The sequence below is a fragment of the Hyperolius riggenbachi genome, chromosome 5 (genome assembly GCF_040937935.1).
Source record: "Hyperolius riggenbachi isolate aHypRig1 chromosome 5, aHypRig1.pri, whole genome shotgun sequence".
NCBI lineage: Eukaryota > Metazoa > Chordata > Amphibia > Anura > Hyperoliidae > Hyperolius > Hyperolius riggenbachi.
Genome location: NC_090650.1, coordinates 398,061,927 through 398,088,277, shown reverse-complemented (window position 1 = coordinate 398,088,277; position 26,351 = coordinate 398,061,927). Strand labels below are relative to the sequence as shown.

The 26,351-nt window shown below is 43.4% G+C and overlaps 1 protein-coding gene across 2 annotated transcripts in view; it reads left to right on the top strand.

The window, feature by feature from the left end:
• Nucleotides 1-26,351, top strand: part of ARHGAP39 (Rho GTPase activating protein 39) — a 314,835-nt gene that overhangs the window by 79,918 nt on the left and 208,566 nt on the right. For both annotated transcript variants that reach the window (XM_068237894.1, XM_068237893.1), the window contains exon 2: nt 18,839-19,273. In XM_068237894.1, the coding sequence (XP_068093995.1) occupies nt 18,839-19,273 (435 nt within the window). The remainder of the gene's footprint in view (nt 1-18,838; nt 19,274-26,351) is intronic.

Sequence of the window (26,351 nt, the reverse complement as noted above, 5' to 3'; positions counted from 1 at the left end):
ACGCAGTGACTTTTTTCCCCACTTTTGGGTCAGAAAAAGTGAGTCTTGTAGTCCAATAAAAAAAAAATACAGTAATTAAAATTAGACATTGGTTCTGAGTTCTGATTCAACAGTTCATAATTAAATAATAACATAAATAAAATATCATGGACAAAAATGAAAGTGCCTTTAATTTAATATGCTGCACAACTTTTAGATGCAGTCCTCTGCGCAATATTCTACTTTTTCGAGTTTCACCTGTACTTTCTGAAATTGATCACAGACTGCAACATCTGTAGTACTGGCAGAATGTTTGATGTTCGTTTACTGAGAGTTCTGTAGCCAGTGGTCTCCCATAATGCTTAGGGGATGGGTGGGTTAAGAATTCCTCATAATAAACAGCCTAGGTTAAGTCTCACTGGGAGGCGGGGCTACATGCCAATATACAGCAATCCGTAGCTATAGAAACTGTTTCTGATGCTGACAACAGGAAAATTACCATAAAAGTGGGTATCCTGAATAATTTACTGTATTTTATTATATGTTGTTTCAGTTCCTCTTTACCTTCAGAATAGTCCAGTGTATTCTTAGTCATTCCTTGGTGCCTTTATTGGGCACTTTAAGCCATTTAGAGGATTAATGACTTGCAACTGAGGCAAAACAGTTGTGCACTGGCTCTGGAAGTGCGTACATACCTGTTGATTTATATCGCCTATCAAATCTGCTCCCGATCCCCTTGGGCGACATTTGCTAGCCGGCCTGTACAGATGCGTTTCTGCTGTGTAGCTGACAACGTGTTCTGTAGCTATGCGTGGGGGGAGTGGTGCAGACAATCTGATCGGTCGTCGCGGGAGGGAGTTGATCCTCCAGGCGGATTGCTTGCAGGTTAGTGGTCACGGTACACACTCATGACTATCAACGGAGGCAGTCTTTATTAGCTGCCTTAGTCAGGTGTGTGTACAGGCTTTAATGTGCTGTTGGTTATTGTCAGTTAGGCAGACTAGTGGTTAAGGTAAGTTAATTATATGTGCTTATAAAAGGCCTTGGATTGAAAGCAGTCTCACTCCTTAAAGAGAATCTGTACTGTTAAAATCGCACAAAAGTAAACATACCAGTGCATTAGGGGACATCTCCTATTACCCTCTGTCACAATTTCGCCGCTCCCCGCCGCATTAAAAGTGGTTAAAAACAGTTTTAAAAAGTTTGTTTACAAACAAACAAAATGGCCACCAAAACAGGAAGTAGGTTGATGTACAGTATGTCCACACATAGAAAATACATCCATACACAAGCAGGCTATATACAGCCTTCCTTTTGAATCTCAAGAGATCATTTGTGTGTTTCTTTCCCCCTGCAGTTCTCATGCACTGAAGTTTCAGGCTGCTTGTTTCTTCCTGCAAACAGCTTTGCCCTTGTCTGTAATTCTTCAGTATGTGAAAGCCCAGCCAGCTCAGAGAACGATTTATCCAGCTTGTAAAAGATAAGAGAGAAGAGAGAAGCTTACCTAATCTAAATAATACACAGGCAGTGTGCAGAGAGGGGCCTGGAGGGGGGAGATGCATCACAGAACCACAACACTGAAGAACTTGGCAGCCTTCCAGACACAGGCTGACAAGTCTGACAAGAGAGAGATAAGTTGCTTTATTACAGAGATGGTGATAGTAGAACGTGCTGCAGTAAGCCAGAACACATTAGAATAGCTTTTGGAACTTGTAGGATGATAAAAAACAGGATGCAATTTTTGTTACGGAGTCTCTTTAAAGCAGTAGGATTAGCCATACTATGCCAGGGGTAAAAAAACGCATTTATAAGTAGATAAATACTTGATCTACTCACATAACACATGTACTGTACTGTCCACGTTTTGATTTCAATGAATGTTATATAGTAAATGAAGAGAATTCTGTTCCTGGTGGGAACCATGTCTTTTGCCCACAGTTTAGGCTAAATCCTGATGTAATTTCTGCCCTTTACTTTTTTTTTTTTCTCTCCTCCAATCGCTGAGTCACCTCAGCCTTGCTTGTAAACACAAGTGAGCAGAGGATCGTGTTTCAGGCAGGGAAATAAATGGTAGAGGAGGAATGTATTATAGATAAAAAGAACCCTCAGCATGCAACTGTTTGGCACTGACTACTAAAGGGCCAGTGCTCCTTTAAAGGGGAACTTCAGCCTAAACAAACATACTGTCATTAAGTTACATTAGTTATGTTAATTAGAATAGATAGGTAATATAATCTCTTACCCACCCCATTTTAAAAGAACAGGCAAATGTTTGTGATTCATGGGGGCTGCCATCTTTGTCATGGGGGCAGCCATCTTTTTGGTTGAAAGGAGGTGACAGGGAGCAGGAGACACAGTTCCAACTGTCCTGTGTCCTGATTACCCCTCCCAGCTGCACACGCAAGGCTTCAAATGTCAAATTAAAAATGTCACAAAAAAAAAATTGCACCAAAACAGCAGAGTGAGAACAACAACATCAGAAATCCCATCATGCTTTGCACAGCATAAGGGGAAAACTGCCCGGGCAGTTTTTTTCTGTGCAGCTAAAAATGAGGCTTGTATAAGAGAAAAAAGATTTCTGATGCTGTGAAACAGTTAGAGAAACACCAGGCCTTTCCAGTGCTGCTGAGTCAATTTTTAGTCTGGAGGTTCACTTTAAGTATGTGATAACTCCAAATCATAACAGCAGAAAAAGTTTTGAATGCAGGATTAGCATCTTTATCACTTAATACACCAGTTGCTTTTGAAATTTGATTTTCATGGTGACAATCCCGCTTTAATACAGAACAAGTCACTCTAAAGAAGTGAGAATATCTGCTACAAGAGAAAACCAAGTGCAGCTGAAGCTACCTTACTTTGCCTTGGATCACCCATGACCTTCATCATTGAGAAGTTTCACAGAAACTGCAGACACAGTTTGGAGAAAATCACAAATCTTTTAAACAAATAACTTTTCATGATAAATAATGTTAAAGAGAATCTGTATTGTTAAAATCGCACAAAAGTAAACATACCAGTGTGTTAGGGGACATCTCCTATTACCCTCTGTCACAATTTCGCTGCTCCTCGCCGCATTAAAAGTGGTTAACAGTTTTAAAAAGTTTGTTTATAAACAAACAAAATGGCCACCAAAACAGGAAGTAAGTTGATGTACAGTATGTCCACACATAGAAAATACATCCATACACAAGCAGGCTGTATACAGCCTTCCTTTTGAATCTCAAGAGATCATTTGTGTGTTTCTTTCCCCCTGCAGCTATCTTCCACTGAAGTGTCAGGCTGTTTCTTCCTGCAGAGTGCAGACAGCTCTGCCTGTATGTAATTCCTCAGTATGTGAAAGCCCAGCCAGCTCAGAGGAGGATTTATCCAGCTTGTAAAAGATAAGAGAGAAGAGAGAAGCTGCTCTAATCCTAAAGAACACACAGGCAGTGTGCAGAGAGGGGCCTGGAGGGGGGAGATGCATCACAGAACCACAACACTGAAGAACTTGGCAGCCTTCCAGACACAGGCTGACCAGTCTGACAAGAGAGAGATAAGTTGATTTATTACAGAGATGGTGATAGTAAAACGTGCTGCAGTAAGCCAGAACACATTAGAATAGCTTTTGGAACTTGTAGGATGATAAAAAACAGGATGCAATTTTTGTCACGGAGTCTCTTTAAGCTGTTCTTGAAAAACGCCACCCTTCATCTCTAGTTCAATTGTACCTCATAGGGTCTCAACTAAGCTTTCTAATTCCCAGCTGTCCAGTTACGAAATACTGGTGACACAGTGGATTTCAGGAAATGAGAAAGGTTTAAATCATTTCACCTTATAGATTTATGCTAGCATTGCTCCCTGATTAGCTGTCTTGGCTTATAGACATGTCTAATGGACTAGGATAATAGATTATACTGTCTTTGACAGGGCTGTCCCAATATGCCTTGTCTTTTTTCCTTCTTATTATAAAACAGAATGTTGCCTTCTTAAAACAAAAGATCTTTGTGATTATACAGGTTGGAGTGAGCTTTGAGGTGTCCCACAATGCATCACTGCTGAATATGCAAATTTAAAACTAAACTAGCTGTCAACCAGTCGAAGGCTGTGGTCTCCATAGGTCCTTAATTTTAAAAGCAGCAGTACAGTATGACTATAGAATGCAAATAAAAAATGGTCTCCCTATTCCTCGAAGACTATAAATACAGTAGTTATCCTACCTGCCTATGACCTAAAAGTATTTTTCCCACTCCCTGGTCACTGCTGCTAGTGTGGAAGCAGCCATCTTGCACAGCAATGTAATAACCAGTTTAGTCAGATAGCAGTGCAAAAATAGAATCAGTTTATATTTTACACAGAAGCCCTCTGCTATCAATAAGTATTTTTTTCCTCTTAGTCAGTCAGACAGACGAATAGCCTGCATAGCTCCCTAAGGCTGAGCTCAGTACACCAATAAAGGTGCCCATACATGAGACAACGTGTGGGCAGATTGACCAAGAGACAGATTGCTCTTTGATTGGATCTCATCATAGAGAGATCTGCCGGGAGTTCAGTCCCGATATCACACGGCGTTACCAAAGGCCAACCGTTCGAACATGTCGGCCCTACATCTTGCAACCCGATCAACCAATTTCGGACCAATAATGGTCGCATCATTGATCGGGCATGCTCTTGGCAGCACAGATTTGCATGCAATTCGATTATAATCAGTTACCTGATGTATGGGCCACCTTAAAGAGAACCTGTACTGAGTAAAATTATTTCAAATAAACACATGAGGTAACTTCAAATGAAAATTACATAGTCACCTTGCCATCAGTTCTTCTCAGAAGCTCACTATTTTCTTCTTACAGTGATCCCTTCCAGTTCTGACAACATTTTGTCAGAACTGAAATATATCAGTTGCTGTCAGTTATATATCAGTTGCTGTCAGTTAGAGCTGAGATGAGAACTGATGTGTCCATGTTTCCCTATGGCTCAAGTAGGCGATGTTACAGTTTAACAGTGTGCTGACCAGGAAGCTGTTATGGGTAATAGCCATTTTCAAAATGAAGGACTGAGAATTCCATTGATCACAGTGGACAAACAGGATGCAGGAGAGGAAAAATAGATTGAGGAGTATGACTTGTGTATGTTTATTTTGACTTTTAAAGTTCAGTACAGGTTTTCTTTAAAGAGAAACCGTAACCAAGAACTGAACTTCATCCCAATCAGTAGCTGATACCCCCTCACGAAAAATCTATTCCTTTTCTCAAACAAATCATCAGGGGGCTCTGTATGGCTGATATTGTGGTGAAACCCCTCCCACAGTGTGATGTCAGGACAGTTTCCTGTCTGTAAACCGCGTTGCATTGTGGGACATAACAGCTGTTTACAGCTGGGTCCAACTGCCAAAAAAGCAAGCAGCATCTCCTTCCACTGACCACCTGCCAGCAGTAAAAATGTCACCGTGTGATAAATGTCAGATTGTAAATCAGGGAGAGGAAATAGGTAAACACTGAATAAATAATTTATACATAATTATTGTAAAAATTAAGCACTTTTTTCATTGTTATTTTCACTGAAATTCCTCTTTAAGACTTCCAGGACAAACGATTTAACCCTCTTTTCTCCCCCCCCCCCCCCCCCAATCAACAAAAGTAATGTATTCTTAGGATATAGTTTATTCTTAGGACTTGTAATAGTGTGACTAATCTGTTGGAGCAGAGGGGGAATCCTGGCTGTAGCTCCGTGTTGATGATATGTAGAGATTGGCCCTGGCTTGGCTGGCTGGGGAGTGGAGTGAGAAGAAGCAGCGAGTTATAGTCAAGTTTTTGCAATTGTGCATGAAATGCAGATGTAAAAATGTAAATGAAGTGGGCTTTTTAATCAAGAGAAGCCGTCAGTGAAAACCAAAAATATATGTACTTTTTAAAAATTAGCCTAGGTCATTCTTAACATGGCAATAAACTGCTCTGGTGACCTGTGTTTTTTTTTTTCCAGTAAGGCCATTTTCCACCTGGCAACATTATTCAACGCTATTCAGATTATAGGACTTATGGGAAAGTGTAATGGGGCAAGTCATACACTGTGTGGAATACACTGTGGGCCTGCTTATAGGAGATTCCATAGTGATGATCTAATCCATGTGCTGCAGCTTTAAACAAGCCAATCAGAAAGCTGGATGCAGCTGTGACCAAGTTTGTTCTGCTCGGAGTACAGTGAAGAAAATCAGTGTCTTTTGTTTTTCTTTCTAAAGCTATCTGAATCACGAGACTTCCTGCATAGAATTACAAAGAATGCATTTGTAATTCATGTACCGCATTTGAGCCGTGTGTGTTTATTGGTCCACCCGGAGTGCAGCTTTTAAGTTTCATTTTTCCTTCTTTTGACACTTTTCAGAGGTGCTGCAGCTTTCATCACGCTTCCAATAAAACCAGCTGACCTTTCTACCATTCCAACAAGACTCTGCTCTACCGCCGGTTTTATTTTAATCGTCTCACATATCAGGAATTGTGAACTTGTAACCGGAGGCTAAAAGAGAGCGAGAGGAAATCTCTGTCTGAATTCTATTACTGTGACACTGCTGGTGGCTTATAAAATGTCACTTCTGTGAAATACTGCAAGGGAAGCGGGTGCTCGGCTGATTATATGCACATACCTACTATAGGCTGCACTGACCTATAGGAAGTGTCATTAGACTGGGAATAAGATAGGATCACCATATGTAACTTAGACTTTTTTTGTGTAATATCCATTGCTAGTTCACATTATCGAGAACCTGAAGTGAGAAGAATAGGTAGGCTGCCATATTTATTTCCTTTCAAACAATACCAGATGCCTGGCTGTCCTGCTGATCTCTTTGGCATCAGTAGTGTCTGAATCACACACGCTAATCCAGTCACACTTCATTTAGAAACATCTGATCTGCATGCTTGTTCGGGGTCTGTGGCTAAAAGTATTAGGAACAGATGATCAGCAGGACAGCCAGGCAATTTGCATTCTTTGAAAGGAAGTAAATAGGTCAGCCTCCGTATTCCTCTCACCTCATGTTCCTTTTAAAGGACAACTGAAGTGAGAGGTATATGGAGGCTGTCATATGTATTTCCTTTTGAGCTATATCCGTTGCCTGGCAACCCTGCTGGTCTGTTTGACTGCAGTAGTGTTTGAATCACACCAGCATGTAGTAGGCAAGAGGCCTAATGCCGTTTGTGAAATCGCAATGGTGCCATTATTAATGCTGTAATCACAGTGCTCTTTCCCACTGTGGCAGGGGTGTCAAACTCAAATACAAAGTGGGCCAATATTAAACCCTGGGACCAAGTCGTGACCAACCTCAATGTCTAATGGCCTCCTCCCTCCCTTATAAAATTCCAGGGTGTCTCATAGCCATGTCCTATTACTATACAGTTCCATGGTGATTTAGGGCTTAACTCCCAATATAGTTTCCCTGGTGGTCTAGAGTGGGCCAAACACAATGCAATGTGAGAAAACTACTTGCGGGCCAAATGTGGGTCAGAGGGTCAGAGAGTGGTATGTGTGCTCTAGAGCAGACTTTTTGGCTGAGAGAGCCATAAACGCCACATATTTTAAAATTTATTTCTGTGAGAGCCATTCAGTATGTTTCAATCTGTGACAGTGCGCATGCGCAGCAGAGGGCTCATGTCCCTGTTGCCATGGTGATGTGTATACAGTTGATCCTCCGGGCAGTGGAAGTGTCAGACACGTCTTCAGCTTCTCTTGGGTTTCAGCAACAGCAGCAATTTCACTTGAGAGCCAGACAGGAGTAATACCGACTAACAGCTTGTACAATTAGCTAGCTGACTTGAGGGTTGATTCACTTTGTAGGATGAGATCCCTGCACTTTGGCCCTATAGGCTGCCTGTCAAGTAACAGGCAGCCTATTGGGCCAATCAAATTATTATTATTATTTAGTATTTATATAGCGCCGACATATTACGCAGCGCTGTACAGTGTATATATATATCTTGTCACTAACTGTCCCTCAAAGGAGCTCACAATCTAATCCCTACCATTGCCATATGTCTATATTATGTAGTGTAAGTACTGTAGTCTAGGGCCAATTTAGGGGGAGCCAATTAACTTATCTGTATGTTTTTTTTTGGAATGTGGGAGGAAACCGGAGTGCCCGGAGGAAACCCACGCAGACACGGAGAGAACATACAAACTCTTTGCAGATAGTGCCCTGGCTGGGATTCGAACCAGGGACCCAGCGCTGCAAGGCGAGAGAGCTAACCCCTACGCCACCGTGCTGCCCAGTCAAAGTGCAAGGATCTCGTCCTACAAAGTTACTGGACCTGACTGTGTACAATTGGAGCAGCTGTTTTTTTTGTTTGTTTGTTTTTTAAATGTCATTGTATCATTGTACCTATGGAGCATTGTCATTTGTTTTGCACTGTCTTTGTTTTTCTCGCTTCTAGCGAGCCCTGTTGTTGCTAAAACCAATTCCGGGTATGACCCAGTCATGCTTGGTGAGATATAACGATCTGATTCTGTTCGTGTGGGGAGTGCATGAGTAAGTTAGCAGTGCGTGCTACAGCAGTAGCGTGCCTACTTTGAAAATATTACTTGCGCTGCCACACTGAGCTGCGCTGCTTGAGCCAGCTGTAGCTTAGTGACTCAACCCCTAATGATTTCTCTGTGAGCCAGATGTAGCCATCAAAAGAGCCACATCTAGCTCCCGAGCCATAGGTTCCCTACCCCCACTCTAGAGCATACATATCAAACTCCGGCCCGTGGGCCAGATCTGGCCTTCAGAGCCATTCAATTTGGCGTCAAGTGGTTTTCCCACTTTGCATTAAGTTTGGCTCACTCTAGACCACCAGGGAGGCTGTATTGGAGATGAAGCCCTAGAACACCAGAGAAGCCATATGGGGGAGGTAGGGGGAAAGCGCTAGACACCAGGGTACTGTATAGCGGAGGGTGGAGGCCTCTAGACACTGGAGAACTTATAGGGGAGGGGGGCCATTTGACACCTGAGATATTTATAAGGGAGAGAGGGGGCCACTAGACATTGAGGTTGGCACTCGACTTGGTCCCAGTGTACAATTTCAGCCCACTTTGTATTTGAGTTTGACACCCCTGCTCTAGAGTAGGGCTTTTTTAACCTTATCAGAAATTGTAGCACTTTTATCGCATGAAAATTTTGAAGTACCACCAGCGTTTTTACAAGATGTCAACAACTCAATAAAAAAAAGATAAAGTGTGCACACTTAATATTATTGTGTTTATAACGCACCAACATATTACGTAGTGCTGCCCTCAGCAGAGGTACAAAATTGCCCCCAGTATTATACGTTATAGGTAGTATGCTGCCCCTATTATAGGTAATATGCTACCCCCATTATAGGTAGTATGCTGCCGCCAGTATAGGTAGTATGCTGCCCCCAGTATAGGTAGTATGCTGCCCCCAGTATAGGTAGTATGCTGCCCCCAGTATAGGTAGTATGCTGCCCCCAGTATAGGTAGTATGCTGCCGCCAGTATAGGTAGTATGCTGCCGCCAGTATAGGTAGTATGCTGCCCCAGTATAGGTAGTATGCTGCCCCCATTTTAGGTAGTATGCTGCCCCCATTATGAGTAATATGCTGCCCCCATTATAGGTAATATGCTGCCCCCATTTTAGGCAGTATGCTGCCCCCACATAGGTAATATGCTGCCCCCATTATAAGCAGTATGCTGCCCCCATTATAGGTAGTATGCTGCCCCCAGTACAGGTAGCTCACCTGGCTCTTCAGACCTCCAGATCAGCACGGCGACCATCAGACCTGCAGATCAGCATGGGACCCAAGCGGCACCCAGCAGCCGCGCAAGTTTCTTTGAATCCAGGAAGTGACGTCACTTCACATCTGAATTGTGCGACGTAACTGTGTGCCGCTCGGGTCCCGTGCTGATCTGTAGGTCTGTCAGAGAGGGAGGGCGGGCAGGCTGTGGAGAGTGGTGCCGGCACCGACCCGGCGCATACCACCTGGGCAGCCGCAAAGCACCACGGGTGGTACGCTTACCACTGGTTCAAAAGCCCTGCTCTAGAGGGTCATGGTGATTTTTTTTTTTTATTTTGCTGCCAGGTAACCAGACCATGTGTCAAATGCTGACCCTCATGGTATTACAGACACTGTTGTTCAACTGCATTAAATTGCCTCTGGCAGGTGGTCGCTGGCTGGCAAATGGGAGGCTGAATTATTGGACAAACATTGAGAGGCTGGGCTTGAATCACATGTTTTTCTGCTTCAAATCCACTTACTATAATATGCAGCAGAGTATTTGCAGTGATTTTCTGTAGATTTCCAACATCCACGGTCACAGAAATAAAACGTTCCCAAGACAAATTTACGGAGGCATTTTAGTTTCAAATGTTTTTATTAAAGAAAATTTGAATACAGTATGGGAAACGATTTTTCTGTGTTCCCAACAGGGGAGCTGGGGAACACAAGACAATAAAAATGAGAGCAAATCTACTATCCACTATGAAAACTTAAGTCTGTCGCCATAAAAGCAGGAATAACACCGTTTACCGAGTGTATATGATGCAGGAGACCAGGGTTCGAATCTCGGCTCTGCCTGTTCAGTAAGCCAGCACCTATTCAATAAGGAGTTCTTTGGGTGAGATTCCCTAACACTGCTACTGCGTACTGAGTGCGCTCTCGTGGCTGCCTCATAAGCGATTTGAGTCCGACAGGAGAAAAGCGCTATACAAAAAAGGAATTATTATTATTATTAGTATATTATATATATTCATAGGACATGAGTTTTTTTAGCTAGTAAGGCTAAGTTCACAGTGGGAGCTACGTTGCGTTACCTGTGAAAACAGGAATGCAATGCAGCAGAACAAAAAGTCGCACCTCATGTTATGTGACTGTTGCATTGCCTACAGTGAAGCATAAAAGTGAAGCAAAAGTATGCTTCACTGCCACTGTTTACACACTGCATGCATTGTATTGGGATACAGTAGTATTTTGGATCACATTGCACTAGATGCATTAGTCGTTCTAAAAAATGCTTGAACAGAGCAAATTTCCAAGCATTTTTTTTGAAAAAGCTGTTCACTTCCAGCTCAAACTGTAAAAAAATAAATTAAAAATTGCTGCACCAAAATGCTCCAAAAATCGCTAGGCATACCTAAAAAATCACTAGGCACATGCCTGAAATTGCTCTGAAAAAGTGCGTCATAAAACGCTTAGCGTTTGAGATTACGCTATCGATTTTTGTTTTGCACTGGACCTCTCACGGTTTCTTTGATGTGGAAGTGCATCAGAAAATAGGATTATCTCCGTCCCAAGTTGGGTCAGAGAGCTTAGAGAAGCTCTTTTGCATAGATAACAACAAGTGAAGCTAACTCTTCCTGTACTGGAAACAATATCAAACTCTGTTCTTCGCTACTAATGTTCTATTTCTTAGCAGTACTACACATACAGTTCATTATATCATAAGTACATTTTCACTTCAGATTCCCTTTAAAGAGAACCTGTACTGAGTAAAATTATTTAAAATAAACACATGAGGTAACTTCAAATTAACCACTTCAGCTCCACAGGGTTTTTTGCTTAAAATCCAGAGCAATTTTCACATTTCAGCGCTCCTCCCATTCATTCACCAATAACTTTATTGCTACTCATCAGATGTAAATGATCTATATCTTGTTTTTTTTGCCACAAATTATGCTTTGTGAGGGTGATATTTGCTTTTAGTAATTATGCTATTATCTGTGCATTTTAAAGGGAAAAATGAGAAAAAAAAAAAGAAAAAATACACTATTTCTCCATTTCCATGCACTATAGTTTTCAAATAAACAATGTTACCATAGGTAAAACCCACACATTGTATTTGCTAATTTGTCCTGGTTATCTCAACATTTAAATAATGTTCCTAGTACAATGTATGGCGATAATATATTAGTTTCTGGTTTGTGTTTTTTGTTTTCTCATTGTACTCTATCAGTAATTAAAAAGCCCTTATCTTCATGATTAACAGTAATACACTCTCATGGCATACATATTTTAAAAGCTAAGTCCGTAGGGTAACTATGTATTCTCTTTTCAATGATGTCACTTTTGTTTTTTTTTACTAGTATTTATTTAGGGGTATAGAGTACATGTAAATAACAGTTTTATTGCTTTTCATTCAGTTTTCCGGTAAAAAAAATCACATGACTTATCCCTCAGTTGTCAAACACCACAAAATCTATTCTCTCACTTGTCACGGTTAAAATGATACCCTATATACATAATCAGATAGCTTATTGGGCATACAGCACACTGTTTACCACAAGTACGCCTATCTACTCCCCTGAGATTCAAGTAAAGTTTTGTGGGGAGTAGATAAGCGTAGCAAGGGAGGTAAAGTGGTTAACATTACATAGTTACCTTGCCATCAGTTCCTCTCGGAAGCTCGCCATTTTCTTCTTATAATGATGCCTTCCAGTTCTGACAACATTTTGTCAGAACTGAAATATATCAGTTGCTGTCAGTTATATATCAGTTGCTGTCAGTTACAGCTGAGATGAGAACTGATGTGTCCATGTTTCCCTATGGCTCAAGTGGGTGATGTTACAGTTTAACAGTGTGCTGACCAGGAAGCTGTTATGGGGTAATGGCCATTTTCAAAATGGAGGACGGAGAATTCCATTGATCACAGTGGACAAACAGGATGCAGGAGAGGAAAAATAGATTGAGGAGTGGACTACACAGGAGGTAAGTATGACTTGTGTATGTTTATTTTGACTTTTAATGTTCAGTTCAGGTTTTCTTTAAGCATAGGTAATGCGCTTGGTTGGTCTGAGACCACTTCTTCAGATCCAATGTAGTGCCTAAAACAAAAGGGAGGAGACCAGTTCTCAAGCACAAGTAAAACATAAATAACAGATGCATAGAGCTATAAATACAGATGTTCACCGTAATCCACATGTACAACACATAAGGATTGTAGGAAAGCTGTGCTTGTTATGGTTAGCAGGTTTCGCTAGTAGCGTATAGTATTCTGTGATTACCTTGTGGTACGAGTCCTTGCCCTGATCTATTATTTATGTATTGATCTCACCGTATCCAGTGCAGAGACAGCAGATACACACATCGGGGAGGTCAGGAAAGGATCAGGCTTATTGTAGTTTGTATCGTTTTCGCAGCAGCCTCGGGGAGGAAGACAGTCGTAATATAATCGGTGCAGCTTGTTTAATGATGGTTTCTGGGCTTTGCGCGAGTGTTTTCGCTTTATTTGCCCTGTGTGGGCCGTGTCCCCATTACACTAAGTGGAGATATTGATTGCGAGCTCGCAGCTTTTAATGAGTTCTCCAAGTGGTGTATTTCCTGAGTTTTAATCCCAGTGAAGAATTGACCAGATTTTTGTCTTAAAGGGAGTCGAAGCGAAATAATAATAATGATAATGAAAAAAATACAGATACTCACCTGAGAGGGAAGGCGCTGGGTCTTATAGAGCCTTCCAGTTCCTCCTACTGTGTCCGCATTCCAGCGCTGGATCCCCCGTTGTGGGTCGGAGATTGCTCTCTGCCACTACGGGAGGTTTCGGAAATCTTCGGGAGCACTTGAGCTTTCGAAGCCTCCTGTGGCAGGGGATCTGAAGAGGGGCGTTGGGAGAGGAACAGGAAGGCTCTATAGGACCTAGAGCAGGGGTCCCCAAACCTTTTGGGTCAAGGGCCGGGTCAACATACTTCAGACTGCTGGGGGGGCCGGAGTATACATAAAATGATGTAGAAGTCTTTGCAGGTCAGACAGTGAAACATACCCAGATGTCCAGTTGTCACCTGCAGTCCAGTTGGACAGCAGCGTCACCTGATGTAGAATTTGTTTGGAAACCAGCGAATTACTGCTTTCTGGCCTCCATTGTGGATGGGTGGTGCCAGTACTGATATGCTATATAGGAGCCACGAGTATTTAAATATGCATCTGCCCGCATCTATAAGTAACTGTATATGTATATATATATATATATATATATATATATATATATATATATATATATATATATATATATATATATATATATATATATATATATATATATATATATATATATATATATATATATATATATATTAGGGTGCAATCCTTTTTTCTAAAAGTGAAGGATCCAAAAACACAGTCCTTTTAGAAGGCAATCCACTTTGCCTGTATAAACATTTGGTTACTTTATAGAAAAGGACTTAGATTAAAAAAACGAGGAACTGAATTGTTTATAGTATCAAAAACTTTGTAGAAAAACTTTATTAACATGTATTGCGAAAAACATTAAAAGAGGTTCTTCAATTCCACATAATTAATTTCCAATAAATGGTACATCAAAATACATCCAAAAGGCTGAGGCTGATGGAGCTGGTAAGGGTTATATTCTGGCTTGACTTGGTTGTAACCTTAAATGAGCATTGTGTCCTTAAAGGCAACGACACATGTTCGTTTTGGGCTCTTTATATAATACATATGCCCTTCATCAGGCCGTAACACAAAATTCTATATGGCTCAGTCAATATGGAGGCCAGAAAAAGTGGAATAGCGTCTGACCCACCAGACGCATAAAGTGGCCTTTCCACGGCGAAATGTAGAGAGAACGCTGCTATGGTGGAAGCCATAACTTTTTCTGGCCTCCATATTGACTGAGCCATACAGAATTTTGTGTTACGGCCTGATGAAGGGCATATGTATTATATAAAGAGCCCAAAACGAACATGTGTCGTTGCCTTTAAGGACACAATGCTCATTTAAGGTTACAACCAAGTCAAGCCAGAATATAACCCTTACCAGCTCCATCAGCCTCAGCCTTTTGGATGTATTTTGATGTACCATTTATTGGAAATTAATTATGTGGAATTGAAGAACCTCTTTTAATGTTTTTCGCAATACATGTTAATAAAGTTTTTCTACAAAGTTTTTGATACTATAAACAATTCAGTTCCTCGTTTTTTTAATCTAAGTCCTTTTCTATAAAGTAACCAAACGCATCTATAAGTAATACATTTTGTGTGTGGGGGGCCGGTAAAAAAAAAAAAGCCTCAGGGGGCCACATTCGGCCCGCAGGCCTTAGTTTGAGGACCACTGACCTAGAGCCTTCCGTCTCCATAGGACCTAGAGCCTTCTGTCTCCTTAGGTGAGAATCTGTTTCTTTTTATTTCAGATTTCCTTTAGGCCTCTTTCACAGTGGGACGTTAAAGTCGTACGTTAGAAAATGTTTTAATGCAGACTAACGCACAGCAATACTAAGTCTGTGCGACATTCACAGTGCACACGTTTTGTTTGTGTGTAACGTGTAGCGTTATTAGAAAGTGCTGCATGCTGTGCGCTTAGCAATGAATCTGCTGCGTTATTTGTGTTGCACATGCTCAGCATGCGCCGTTTTTGTTCCATCGTAAATACACGTTTTGTGTTTATTTTGTTATTATGGAACATTAACGTTGCATGTAAAGAGCGCCAATAAGGTCGCACCACGGCGCCTCAAGTGCCCCGTTATCGGCGCATAATTTATAGTCATCACTGTGCGACGAAAACGGGCGCACCATGAGACGCATAAAGAAAGACGTCATAACACTTAACGCAGTGTTAAAGAACGCACAGTAACGTCTAAGTTAAAGTCTATGTGCGTTGCATTAGGGCCGCATTGTGCGACCTTAACGTCGCACTGAAACGCAACGTCCTACTGTGAAAGAGGCCTAAAAGAGGAACTGAACTCTAAATAACAAAACGGACCAATGGAATCCACTTTAAAAACCATAGACAAAAAGTGAACAATATATGATAAAAAAAATGTAAATCACATTTATAATATAAATCATTTCATAACCCTCTCCCCCCTGTGACGTGTCCTGCCGCGGCAGTCACATGGTTAAAGTCCGGCAGGCCCGCAGAGAACACTGGGAGACTTTGCTGATAAACGGCAAATTCCTCCACAGGAGACCATCATTAGAATAAGAGAAATGGTATTATAATTGCATATTTTGTATTGGTGGATATCTTATAAATACAGGTTGTGATTATAGGTAAGTTGAGGAGCCATACACTTAGCAATTTTTCTTGTTGATATCCTGGTGGAAACGTGAATGCTGCTTGCACAAACAGTGCTGAGAAAACACACAACACCGATATAAACAGCCAGCAATCCGCTGAGAGCATTTCCACAGCCTGCCTGTACAATTCCTTCAAACACAGCTCTGACGCCCACATACTGTACTCTATATACCAGTGTGACCTTGTGCTGAATATAAAATACTACCATCACTGCATTACAAACAAGCTCCTTTACCGCCGGGTCAAGGATGTCTCAGCGACGTGATTTGTGGTCTATACGGTTAACTATTGGCTTCCACAGAGGTTTTTAAGCTGATACCATCAATCACAATTGTATGCATTAGGAAGTGTGCAGCCTCCTACATTGCTAGCCAATGCATAAGTGTGGATGGGCCCTTAAGAGTCTCGAGGCTTGGAAAAATAAAATAATAACTTGGTAGTTGGAGGCTCTGGATAGTCCAAATGCTTCTGGTATCTTCTTGCAGCCCAGCAAAGGGTCTCTCTTAAAGTGAACCTCCGGACTAAAAGTCGACTCCGCAGCACTGAAAAGACTCGGTGTTTCTTTAACAGTTTCACAGCATCAGAACTTTTTTTCTCTTATACAAGCCTCATTTTTAGCTGCACAGAAGAAAACTGCCCGGGCTTTTTTCCCCTGATGCTGTGCAAAGCATGATGGGATTTCTGATGTTGTTGTTCTCGTTCTGCTGTTTTGGTGCAATTTTGTTTTTTTACATTTTGAATTTGACATTTGAAGCCTAGTGTGTGCAGCTGGGAGGGGTTATCAGGACACAGGACAGTTGGAACTTTGTCTCCTGCTTCTTGTCACCTCCTTTCAGCCAAAAAGATGGCTGCCCCCATGACAAAGATGGCAGTCCCCATGAATCACAAACATTTGCCAGTTCTTTTAAAACAGGGTGGGTAATAGATTATATTACCTATCTATTCTAATTAACATAACTAATGTAACTTGACAGTATGTTTGTTTAGGCTGAAGTTCCCCTTTAATTTATGTGATAGAAGCCATTCAAACAAGTTTCTTCTGGCCCTGCTCCCAGCAATGGATTTGTAAATCCTTACTGGGCACGTGTGAGTTAGATTCGAGCATGCCCAGTACAAGGGCTTGCTCGTGCACATAGGAAAAAAGCCGTGGACAGGCAGCTTTGTTCTACTGAGCATACTTGGCCACGTTCAAAGTGACCGTTGCGTCCCCTGCCACCCAATGGATCGGGTGGCAACGCATGTTATCTGTGCGTTTTAACCAATAACACAGGTTTTCTGGTAACGTACTGCATGCAGCGCGTTACCATGCTGCACTCTGTTGTACCGCAACGCACTGTGTAATTTGCATAGGTGGTGTATTGCAGTGCAGCAAGCCCCTATACAAAGCAGATGTTACACCACACCGCAATACACCACTGTGAATGTGGCCTTACTGCCCAGTAGGGATGCACATGGTGGGAAGAAACCTATTCAGCTGACTCCTGTCCCATGAGTTTAGAGGGACTCTCCACTGGAACTGTGGAGTGTGAGGCTAAGTTCACACTCGGGTTCTTTCTGCCCGCGATTCACACTTTGCTGATCGCCGACGTTTTATCGACTATCAGCTACTGTGTTTATAACTAAAACAGGAGAAGACGCTGCAGTACATGGACATTCTGGATGGTTGGGACAGATCTAGCAGTCAGCAGACATTACGGCCCCACAGATTCCCTCCCCCATGCTTGTATAAAGAGCAGAGGAGACTGTAAGCCCAGCTTAGGCCACAATTATTATTCCGAAGACTTACCACGCTAAAGCTCTGTTCCCACTAGAGTGCAGAATGGATTTTTTTTTTTTGGTCCGTTCTCCGCTTATTGCTAATTGGAGAGTGAGTGGCTTCTATGTGATACCTAGGAGGTCCTAGTAAGTGGACTGCACTTCTGTGCAGTCTGCAATATTCGCAGGCCAGGCGGATGCGTTCCCCCATAAAGCCTATGTGGGAGCGCATCTGCCCCAGGCTCCAGCCGGATCACTGCAGACCATTAGAGCAGACATTATATACTGTCCGGAGCGGACACACGTGATGTGGAAGTAATTGGGAACGTGGCCTTAAAGCTAATGGGAACCTTTTTTGAAAAAAAGCCAGATACTTACCTATGGAGAGGGAAGGCACTGGGTCCTATAGAGCTTTCCCACTCCTCTCCCGGTGCCCGTTCCAGCGCTGGCTCCCCCATAGAAATATTTGACTAAATTGGTCAAATACTGCTCTCGCCACCCTAGTGCTCCCGAAGACGGGCCGCTCCATACTGCACACGTACATTCTCTCTCTTGCACACTCGCATGTGCGCAGAATGGAGCCACCTGTCTTTGGGAGGACTCGGCTGCCAAAGACTTCCAAAGTCCTTGTGGTGAGGGATTTAAATGGGGGAGCCAGCGCTGCACCGAGGGCACCAGGAGAGAAGAGGGGAAAGCTCATTGGGAACCAAAGCCTTCCCTCTCCTTAGGTAAGTATCTAGTTTCCTTTTTTTTTTTTTTTTAAGACTATTAGCTTTAAAGGCGAGGTGTCTGTTTGCAGTGCTAGCTTGTTGGAAAAGTTTAGGTTTGCTATCTGTCTATTGGGTTATTTTTGTTTTGTTTTTGGCTGTAAACTTGAATGGGCAGGGCCCTCTTTTCTGTTTTTATTTTGGTAATCCTGTCTTGCCCACTTTCCATCTGTGTACATGCTTAGGATATCGTGCTATGCTGATGTGTATCCTCTGCTTTGTCACTGTTACTTGTTTGTAATTTATTTTATATTACATTGCCAAGAAAGATGTTGGCACTTTATGAATCGGTAATAATAATGTTATGCCCATTCTGACCCCTTGATGTATGACGTGGTTCTCCTGTGTCTTCCAGGCTGGAATGGGTGGAAATCATCGAGCCTCGTACACGGGAGTGTATGTACGCCAATCTCATCACCGGGGAGTGTGTCTGGGACCCGCCTACAGGAGTGCGGATAAAACGTACCAATGAGAATCAGTGGTGGGAACTGTTTGACCCCAATACCTCTCGCTTCTACTACTACAATGCCAGTAGCCAGAGGACAGTGTGGCACCGGCCACAGAACTGTGACATTATTCCCTTGGCCAAACTTCAGACTCTGAAGCAGAACACGGAGTCACCCCGGGCCTCCACGGAGAACAGCCCAGGGCGGGGCAGCAACGTCAGCCGGGAGGGCAGCACGAGCTCGTCTCTGGAGCAGGAGCTGGACGGTGGAGAAAAATGCTCCGAACAAGTCAAAGCAAATCGCCATTCGGCTCCATATTTTGTGGTGAAGGAGGACTCAGACAGGTAACTGGCACATGAGGCTTTTATTAGGTTCACCATCTGAGTTATCTCATGTACGATAATTCTGGGCTAGGCTGCTGTAGGCACTTCCACAGCCTAATGCAGAGTGGCGCAGGGAGCGCTTGATATTTACCTGATTTAAGCGCAGGTAAATATCCACCACCAAGTGGCGCTGTAATGCTGACATCCTCCTCTGGGTCCCAATCGCATGATATGATGCGATTGGGACCCGAAGGAGGATGTCAGTGTTACAGCGCCGCTCGGTGGTGGAAGAGGAGAGCCTATCCTGTGCCCAGATCAGGTAAATATCAAGCATACCCTGCGCCACTCTGCATTAGGCTGCAGGAGGCAGGCTGGAAAGGCACAAAAGAACGTGGTGCCGCAGTGCACGTAAAGAAAAATAAATACGGCAGTTGAAAGGTAAAGGTTGGGTTACCTTAAATGAATCAACTGACAGCATAAGTTGAACGTTACAAATTTATTGTAAATGATATAGGCAACATGTTTTGCGGGCTGATCTCGGTTTTCGTGTCAATATCATAAATGCAGCAAGCAAACCGGTACGTAGCACAGAACCCAAAAGGAATTTGTAATAATTGAAATAAACATTTATAGAAAGGGAAAGGTACAGCAAAGTACCCCGTATCAAACCAGAGTACCTGGTAGAAATGCGCAGAGGCAGAGGGAACATAAAAATTTCTTGCAGATAGTGCGCTGGCTGGGATTCGAAACCAGGGTGCCTTATTTCCAGCTGCAATTACAATTTTTTTTTTGCATTTTAGCACAACCCGCAGTACACAAGTCGGGTGACCGTTGCTACGGTAGCACACACTAACGAGTAACGCAGGTCGCGCTAATGGCGTAACTCACAATACTCGCGGCCGGAAATAAGGGTAATGCGAAGTACGAACAGCAAAATGTGTCGTGTACAATGATCATAATGGGTAGTAAGCTCATATAAACAAATGCAGAAAAGCAGTGGCGGTGCCAGGAGGGTGCTTTGGGGTGAAGCACCCCCTAAATTTGTCCAAGCACTTTATTGGCACCCCCCAGCGTGAACTAACACTAGGGGTCTAATAGTCGCCGCGTCAGTTTACCACCAGCAGCAGCCCGCAACTCCGGCAGAGCAGGGCTACGGGAAAATGGCGTCCGAAGTCCTTCTCTGGAGTCTTTGAGTCTGCAGTGCAGGGCTTCGGGCGCCATTTACCCGTAGCCCTGCTCTTAGAGTGGGAGTTTCAATTGCTGACTGGCAGAGGATCGTGGGAGCTACACGTCGGACGGAGGCCGAGACAGGAGGTCTGCTGCAGGTGAGTAAATGGTTTTTTTTTAAATTATTTATTAGCAGGTGTATTTGCTGGGCAAGTCTGCCACATGATTGAAGTGTTTTCTGGGCAAGTCTGCCACATGATTGGAGTGTTTTCTGGGCAAGTCTGCCACATGATTGGAGTGTTTTCTGGGCAAGTCTGCCACATGATTGAAGTGTTTTCTGGGCAAATCTGCCACATGATTGCACGTGTTTTCTGGTCAAATCTGCCGACATGATTACACATATTTTCTGGTCAAATCTGCCGACATGATTGCACGTATTTTCTGGTCAAATCTGCCACATGATTGCACGTATTTTCTGGTCATATCTGCCGACATGGTTGAACGTATTTTCTGGTCAAATCTGCCGACATGGTTGAACGTATTTTCTGGGCAAATCTGCTCACATTACATGTATTTTCTTGAGAAAACCTTCACAATTATGTGAATTTTCTGGGGAAAGGGCCACCAAAACTTGGGCCCACTGTCTTTGCGTTGCACTTTTAAAGGGAACCCGAGGTGAGAAGAATATTGAGGCTGCCATATTTATCTCCTTTTAGGCTGGTTTCACAGTGGGACGTTAAAGTCCCACGTTACAGCAGCCAGTAACGCAGCCTAACTCACAGCACTGTAAAATCAATGTGCTGTTTCACAGTGCACACGTTGCTTTACATAGTTAGTTACATAGTAACGCAGCACGTTTAAACAAAGTGCTGCATGCTGTACGTTATACTGCGCTAAGCAACGTTAGACTATTTGCACATGCTCAGTAATGTTGGAGGAGGAGGTCTCCCCTCCTCCTCCGCGGCCAGCCACATGGCTAATTAATATTCACTGCACTGAGGAGACTCGTGGTGGGACAGTGTTGTCCGGATCATGAACGAATCGTTCATTTGATCCGGATTTTTGTGAGTCGAATCATCCGGATCATCACAATGAAAGATTCGGTTCACAGTGGATGTCTGTCTGGAGGAAACAGGAACATACAGAATGTACAGTGCAGGTAAAGTCCTGTCCTGCTAGTCATTTCACCCAGTCTGCTTCCCTAGTAAAATGATTCAAATGATTCGGTTCAAAGATCCGGATCTTTTCAATGATCGATTCAAATGATCCGAATCCTTAAAAAGATCCGGACTTCATATCACTAACCTGGAGCGGCTGCTTTGAGAGCTGCATAACGCAGCTCAATCTGACGTCCAACTTCAACACCACCATACGTTGCGTTAGGGGCACGTTATGCGACCATAACGTCCCCTAAAGTGCAACGTCTTGGTGGGAAAGTAGCCTTAAGCAATACCAGTTGCCTGGCTGCCGTGCTGGTCCTCTGCCTCTAATTCTTTCAACCATAGACCCTGTACAGGCATGCAACAGGTCAGGGATTTCTGCACCCCCCCCCCCCCCCCTCCCAAAAAAAAAAAAATCCTGGAGCCGCCACTGCAGAAAAGGAAATGCCATGTCAGGCCAGTATAGGTGGATCAGCTAATTTCGGCACAGTGTGGCACTGATCGTTTAGGGGCAGCCATAGGCCGTAATGAAAGTAATAAATACAATTAAGAAGAGAGTGAGTGCACACCTTAGGCCTGATACACTTAATGAACACTCAAATGTGGTGCAACATCCGCATGAAACATAGATTAGTAGTCACTTTCAAATAGGAACAGAATCCAGGAGCAACAACTCTGTATTCCATGTACAAACTTCCAACAATTTCATCCAACATTTCTTAAAATCATAACAGCATAAAATATTTACTTCTCGGCACGAGCAGAAAAAATGGAGGAACCGCCCAAATTAGAAAAAAAAAACAAGGTAATAGCCAGTGCACAAATTACATTAACCCCCAATTGTTGCGACAACTTGGAGAGGGAATCGTATTTAACATGGCCCCGAGTTTCAGCAGGAGCATAGTTAGCCGTCTTTCGGCTTTACCCTGTGCCCACATTTGCCCAAGCCCATTTTAAAGGAATGTGGTAGAGGAGCAATATAAATGCACAACAGGACTAGAGAGAATCATAAAAATGCAAAAGGTCTTTATTTAACATGAATGCAAGACAACATAATTAAAAACAGTAAAAGGGGAAGGGGAAAGGGCTTACGGCTGATAAAAAATATGGCGGTCATTGCTAATGGTAGTTGGTCACAATTTGAATTTAAAAAAAGCTGTAAGATATAGTGATAAAAAGGGTCAGTAGTTCATAAAGTTTAGCTCTGGCATACTATAACTGTGGAATGTCTTAAAAAGTCATTTTTAGGAGAAGGAGGATAGGTACAATTGTTCGTTTCATTAGTTCATTTTCACCTCGTGTGTCCTTTAACATAGTAATGGCTTTCTTCTGGCAACTCGACCATACAGCTCATCTTTCTTCAAGTGCCTTGTTATTGTTCATCTTGAAACTGCCACCACACATTTTTTCAGAGAGTCCTGTATTTCACCTGAAGTTATCTGTGCGGTTTTCCTTGCATTCCAAACCATTTTTCTGGCAGGTATGTCTAAAATTTTAGTCTTTCTACCTGACCATGGTTTGGTTGCAATAGAACCCATATTTTCCCCTTTACTGTTATATAGAGTTTAACTACCTTTTCCCACAGAAATCCAAAAAACATTAGTGCATCACTAGACGAAAAATGTGCTAGATGGGGCTGGCTTAACCTTATGTGTTAAGCCGCTCGGGAGGTTTTGTTACTTTTTGCCCGCTTTTATAATAATTGTCCCTAATGGCTGTAAATCCTCTAGCTAGCACTAGGCTAGCTAGAAGAAGTCTCCGGCACCCTTTGATCGCCGCCGCTCCCCCGTTTATACGTTACCCAGCCTGGATCCAGCAATCGGCGCAGCCTCCCCGGACAGCTCCGCTCTTCTCTATGGGAAGGATCGCAGATGACGTCATGACGTCCTGCACAAAACCGATCCTCCCCATAGAGAGACCGGAGCTGTGCCAGGAGGCTGCGCAATCGCTGGATCCAGAGGGGTAACTTATTAACGGGGGGATCGGGGGGTGCCGGAGACTCTTACTAGCTAGCCTAGTGCTAGCTAAAGGATTTACAGCCATTAGGGACATTTATTTATGGGGGACTCCTGGGGCCACAGAGCGGTATGCCTGACACAGTGTCGGGCATACCGCTAAGGAGGTTAAAGAGACTCTAACGCGAGTCTTAAATCATGTTTAACCACTTGCCGACCGCGCACTTATAACGCATGTCGGCAAGGTGGCAGCTGCAGGACCAGCGACGCAGATCTGCGTCGCCGGCTGCAGGCTAATTAATCAGGAAACAGCCGCTCGCGCGAGCGGCTGCTTCCTGTCAATTCACGGCGGGGGGCTCCGTGATTAGCCTGCGGGCCGCCGATCGCGGCTCGCAGGCTAAATGTAAACACAAGCGGAAATAATCCGCTTTGTTAACATTTGTACAATGCTGCTAACAGTAGCAGCGTTGTACTAGATCAGCGATCCCTGGCCAATCAGCAGCCGGGGATCGCTGTCACATGACAGGCAGGAGCCTGTTAGAGGCTGCACAGGACAGATCCTTTCCTGTGCAGCCTCCGATCTCCGGGGCAGGGAGGGAGGAGAGGGAGAGGGGGAATCCTGTGGTGGAGGGGGCTTTGAGGTGCCCCCCCCCCCCGCCAGCCACACGCAGGCAGGAGCGATCAGACGCCCCCAGCACATCATCCCCCTAGTGGGGAAAAAAGGGGGGCGATCTGGTCGCTCTGCCTGGTGTTTGATCTGTGCTGGGGGCTGTAGAGCCCACCCAGCAGAGATCAGCGAAATCAGTGCTGGTCCTTAAGGGGGGTAAAGGCTGGGTCATTAAGTGGTTAAAGCTTTTATTACTGTAAAGCACTATAGATAGTGCTAAACCGCCGCATCCCCGCAGCAAAACGAGCGGTTTATACCCCCAAATCCGCTCTGCAAAATCCATGACTTTGAGCTGTAGCTCTGCCTCCATTTGCGTCAATCTGCCCGCGGATCTCCGCCTCTCCCCGCCCATCTCTGTGAAGGCAGATTGAGAGGAGCTGGGAGAGGCGGGGATTGACACGCTAAGAGACAGAGCTACAGCCCTAAGCTCTGCCTCATCAGGAAGTGCTCCCCTGACTTTGCAAAGGGGATTTGGGGGGTATAAACCCCTCGTTTTGCCGCAGGGATGCGGCAGTTTAGCACTATCTATAGTGCTTTACAGTAATAAAAGCTTTAAACATGATTTAAGACTCGCTTCAGAGTCTCTTTAAGTGACGTCACCCAGCCTGATTGGTAATCAAACCTGGGAGTTTTTGCAGTTTGTATCTTCTCATTTTGTCACCTATCGTCATATACATTGTTTATACTTTCCACGCATGTGTTTTTTAAAAATATGCAAATGCAGTAAAACGCAAGAAAAAAAACGCTAGAATAACGCATGTGTAAAATGCAAATGCAATTAAAATGCACTCAAAACGCAAATAAAACACACAAACGCATATGCAACAAGACGCTACCTTTCATGCAACGCCTAGTGTGTTCCCACCCTCACACGGCTCCTACAGATCCTCTTTACAAAACAACCATCTGAGTTGATGTAAAATAAATGCACAGTGCTGGTGTTTCTCAGCCCCTCCTCTCAGCACCATTTCATTTTTCCTCTGGCTGTTTTCTATTGCGGTCACACAAGCCTCCCCCAGGTGTGTCCATCACACACTGCTATTACAATGCCGACCACTGAAGTGGCTGCTGACGCAAACACTCTGCCATCTTTTATCTGACGATCGCTGACCTACTTCTATCATGTTTCATTCCAGCGCTGCTAAAACTGCCTTCTACTGAACCTGCCACCTCAGCAGGGCCTGTATGTGACAGGCTGGTATTGTGTGACCGGACACAGCCCACGCAGTGTCTGCCGTCTCCCACAGGGGTCCCTTCCTCTGCATTCTGTACAGTCCTCAGATGTCCTGCAGCCTCACCTGAGCATGAAGAGTGTATACCTTATTTTGCTTTTGTTTTAAAGAGAAACCGTAACCAAGGATTGAATTTCATCCCAATCAGTAGCTGATACCCCCTTTCCCATGACAAATCTTTACCTTTTCTCAAACTGATCATCAGGGGGTTCTGTATGGCTGATATTGTGAAAACCCTCCCACATTATCATGTCAGCACCTAGGTGCTGACATCACACTGGGAGCCTTGTTGCATTGTGGGAAATAACAGTTGTTTCCAGCTGCCAAAAAAAGCAGCATCTCCTTCCACAGACATCCCCTGCCAGCAGTAAAGATGTTGCCGTGTGATACATTTCAGAATGTAAATCAGGGAGAGGAAAGACCTTACAATGGGCAATCAATGACTAAATCATTTATAAATAATTATTGTAGATAATAAAGTGGATCTGAACTCTTGCACAGGACAGAAGGAAAACAGAGAGACATGCACACTGTATGTATTTAGAGAGTTTAGCCTGTGTAATGCCCCCATTTGTGTCTAATCACAAGATGTAATCTGATCCCTCCCCTATGTCACTTGACTGCCTATGGCAGAGATGGCAGATAAGCGCATTTGAAAGCACTGGATGTTAACAAAATGTCTGCTTCCATGACTCAGGAAGTAGAAACTGTGCAGATTTATTTTAGGATTTGTATCAGCTGTAACAAAGAAATGTTTTTGTTTAAAGGTTATTATGATGTTGTGTATCTTTGAGCAGAGAGGAGTTCTGAGTTCAGGTGCGCTTTAAGCACTTTTTTTCATTACATTATTTTCACTGCAGTTCCTCTTTAAAGTGCATCTCTCAGTGTGACTGGCGTTTGTAAGCTGAGCCTGAGAAG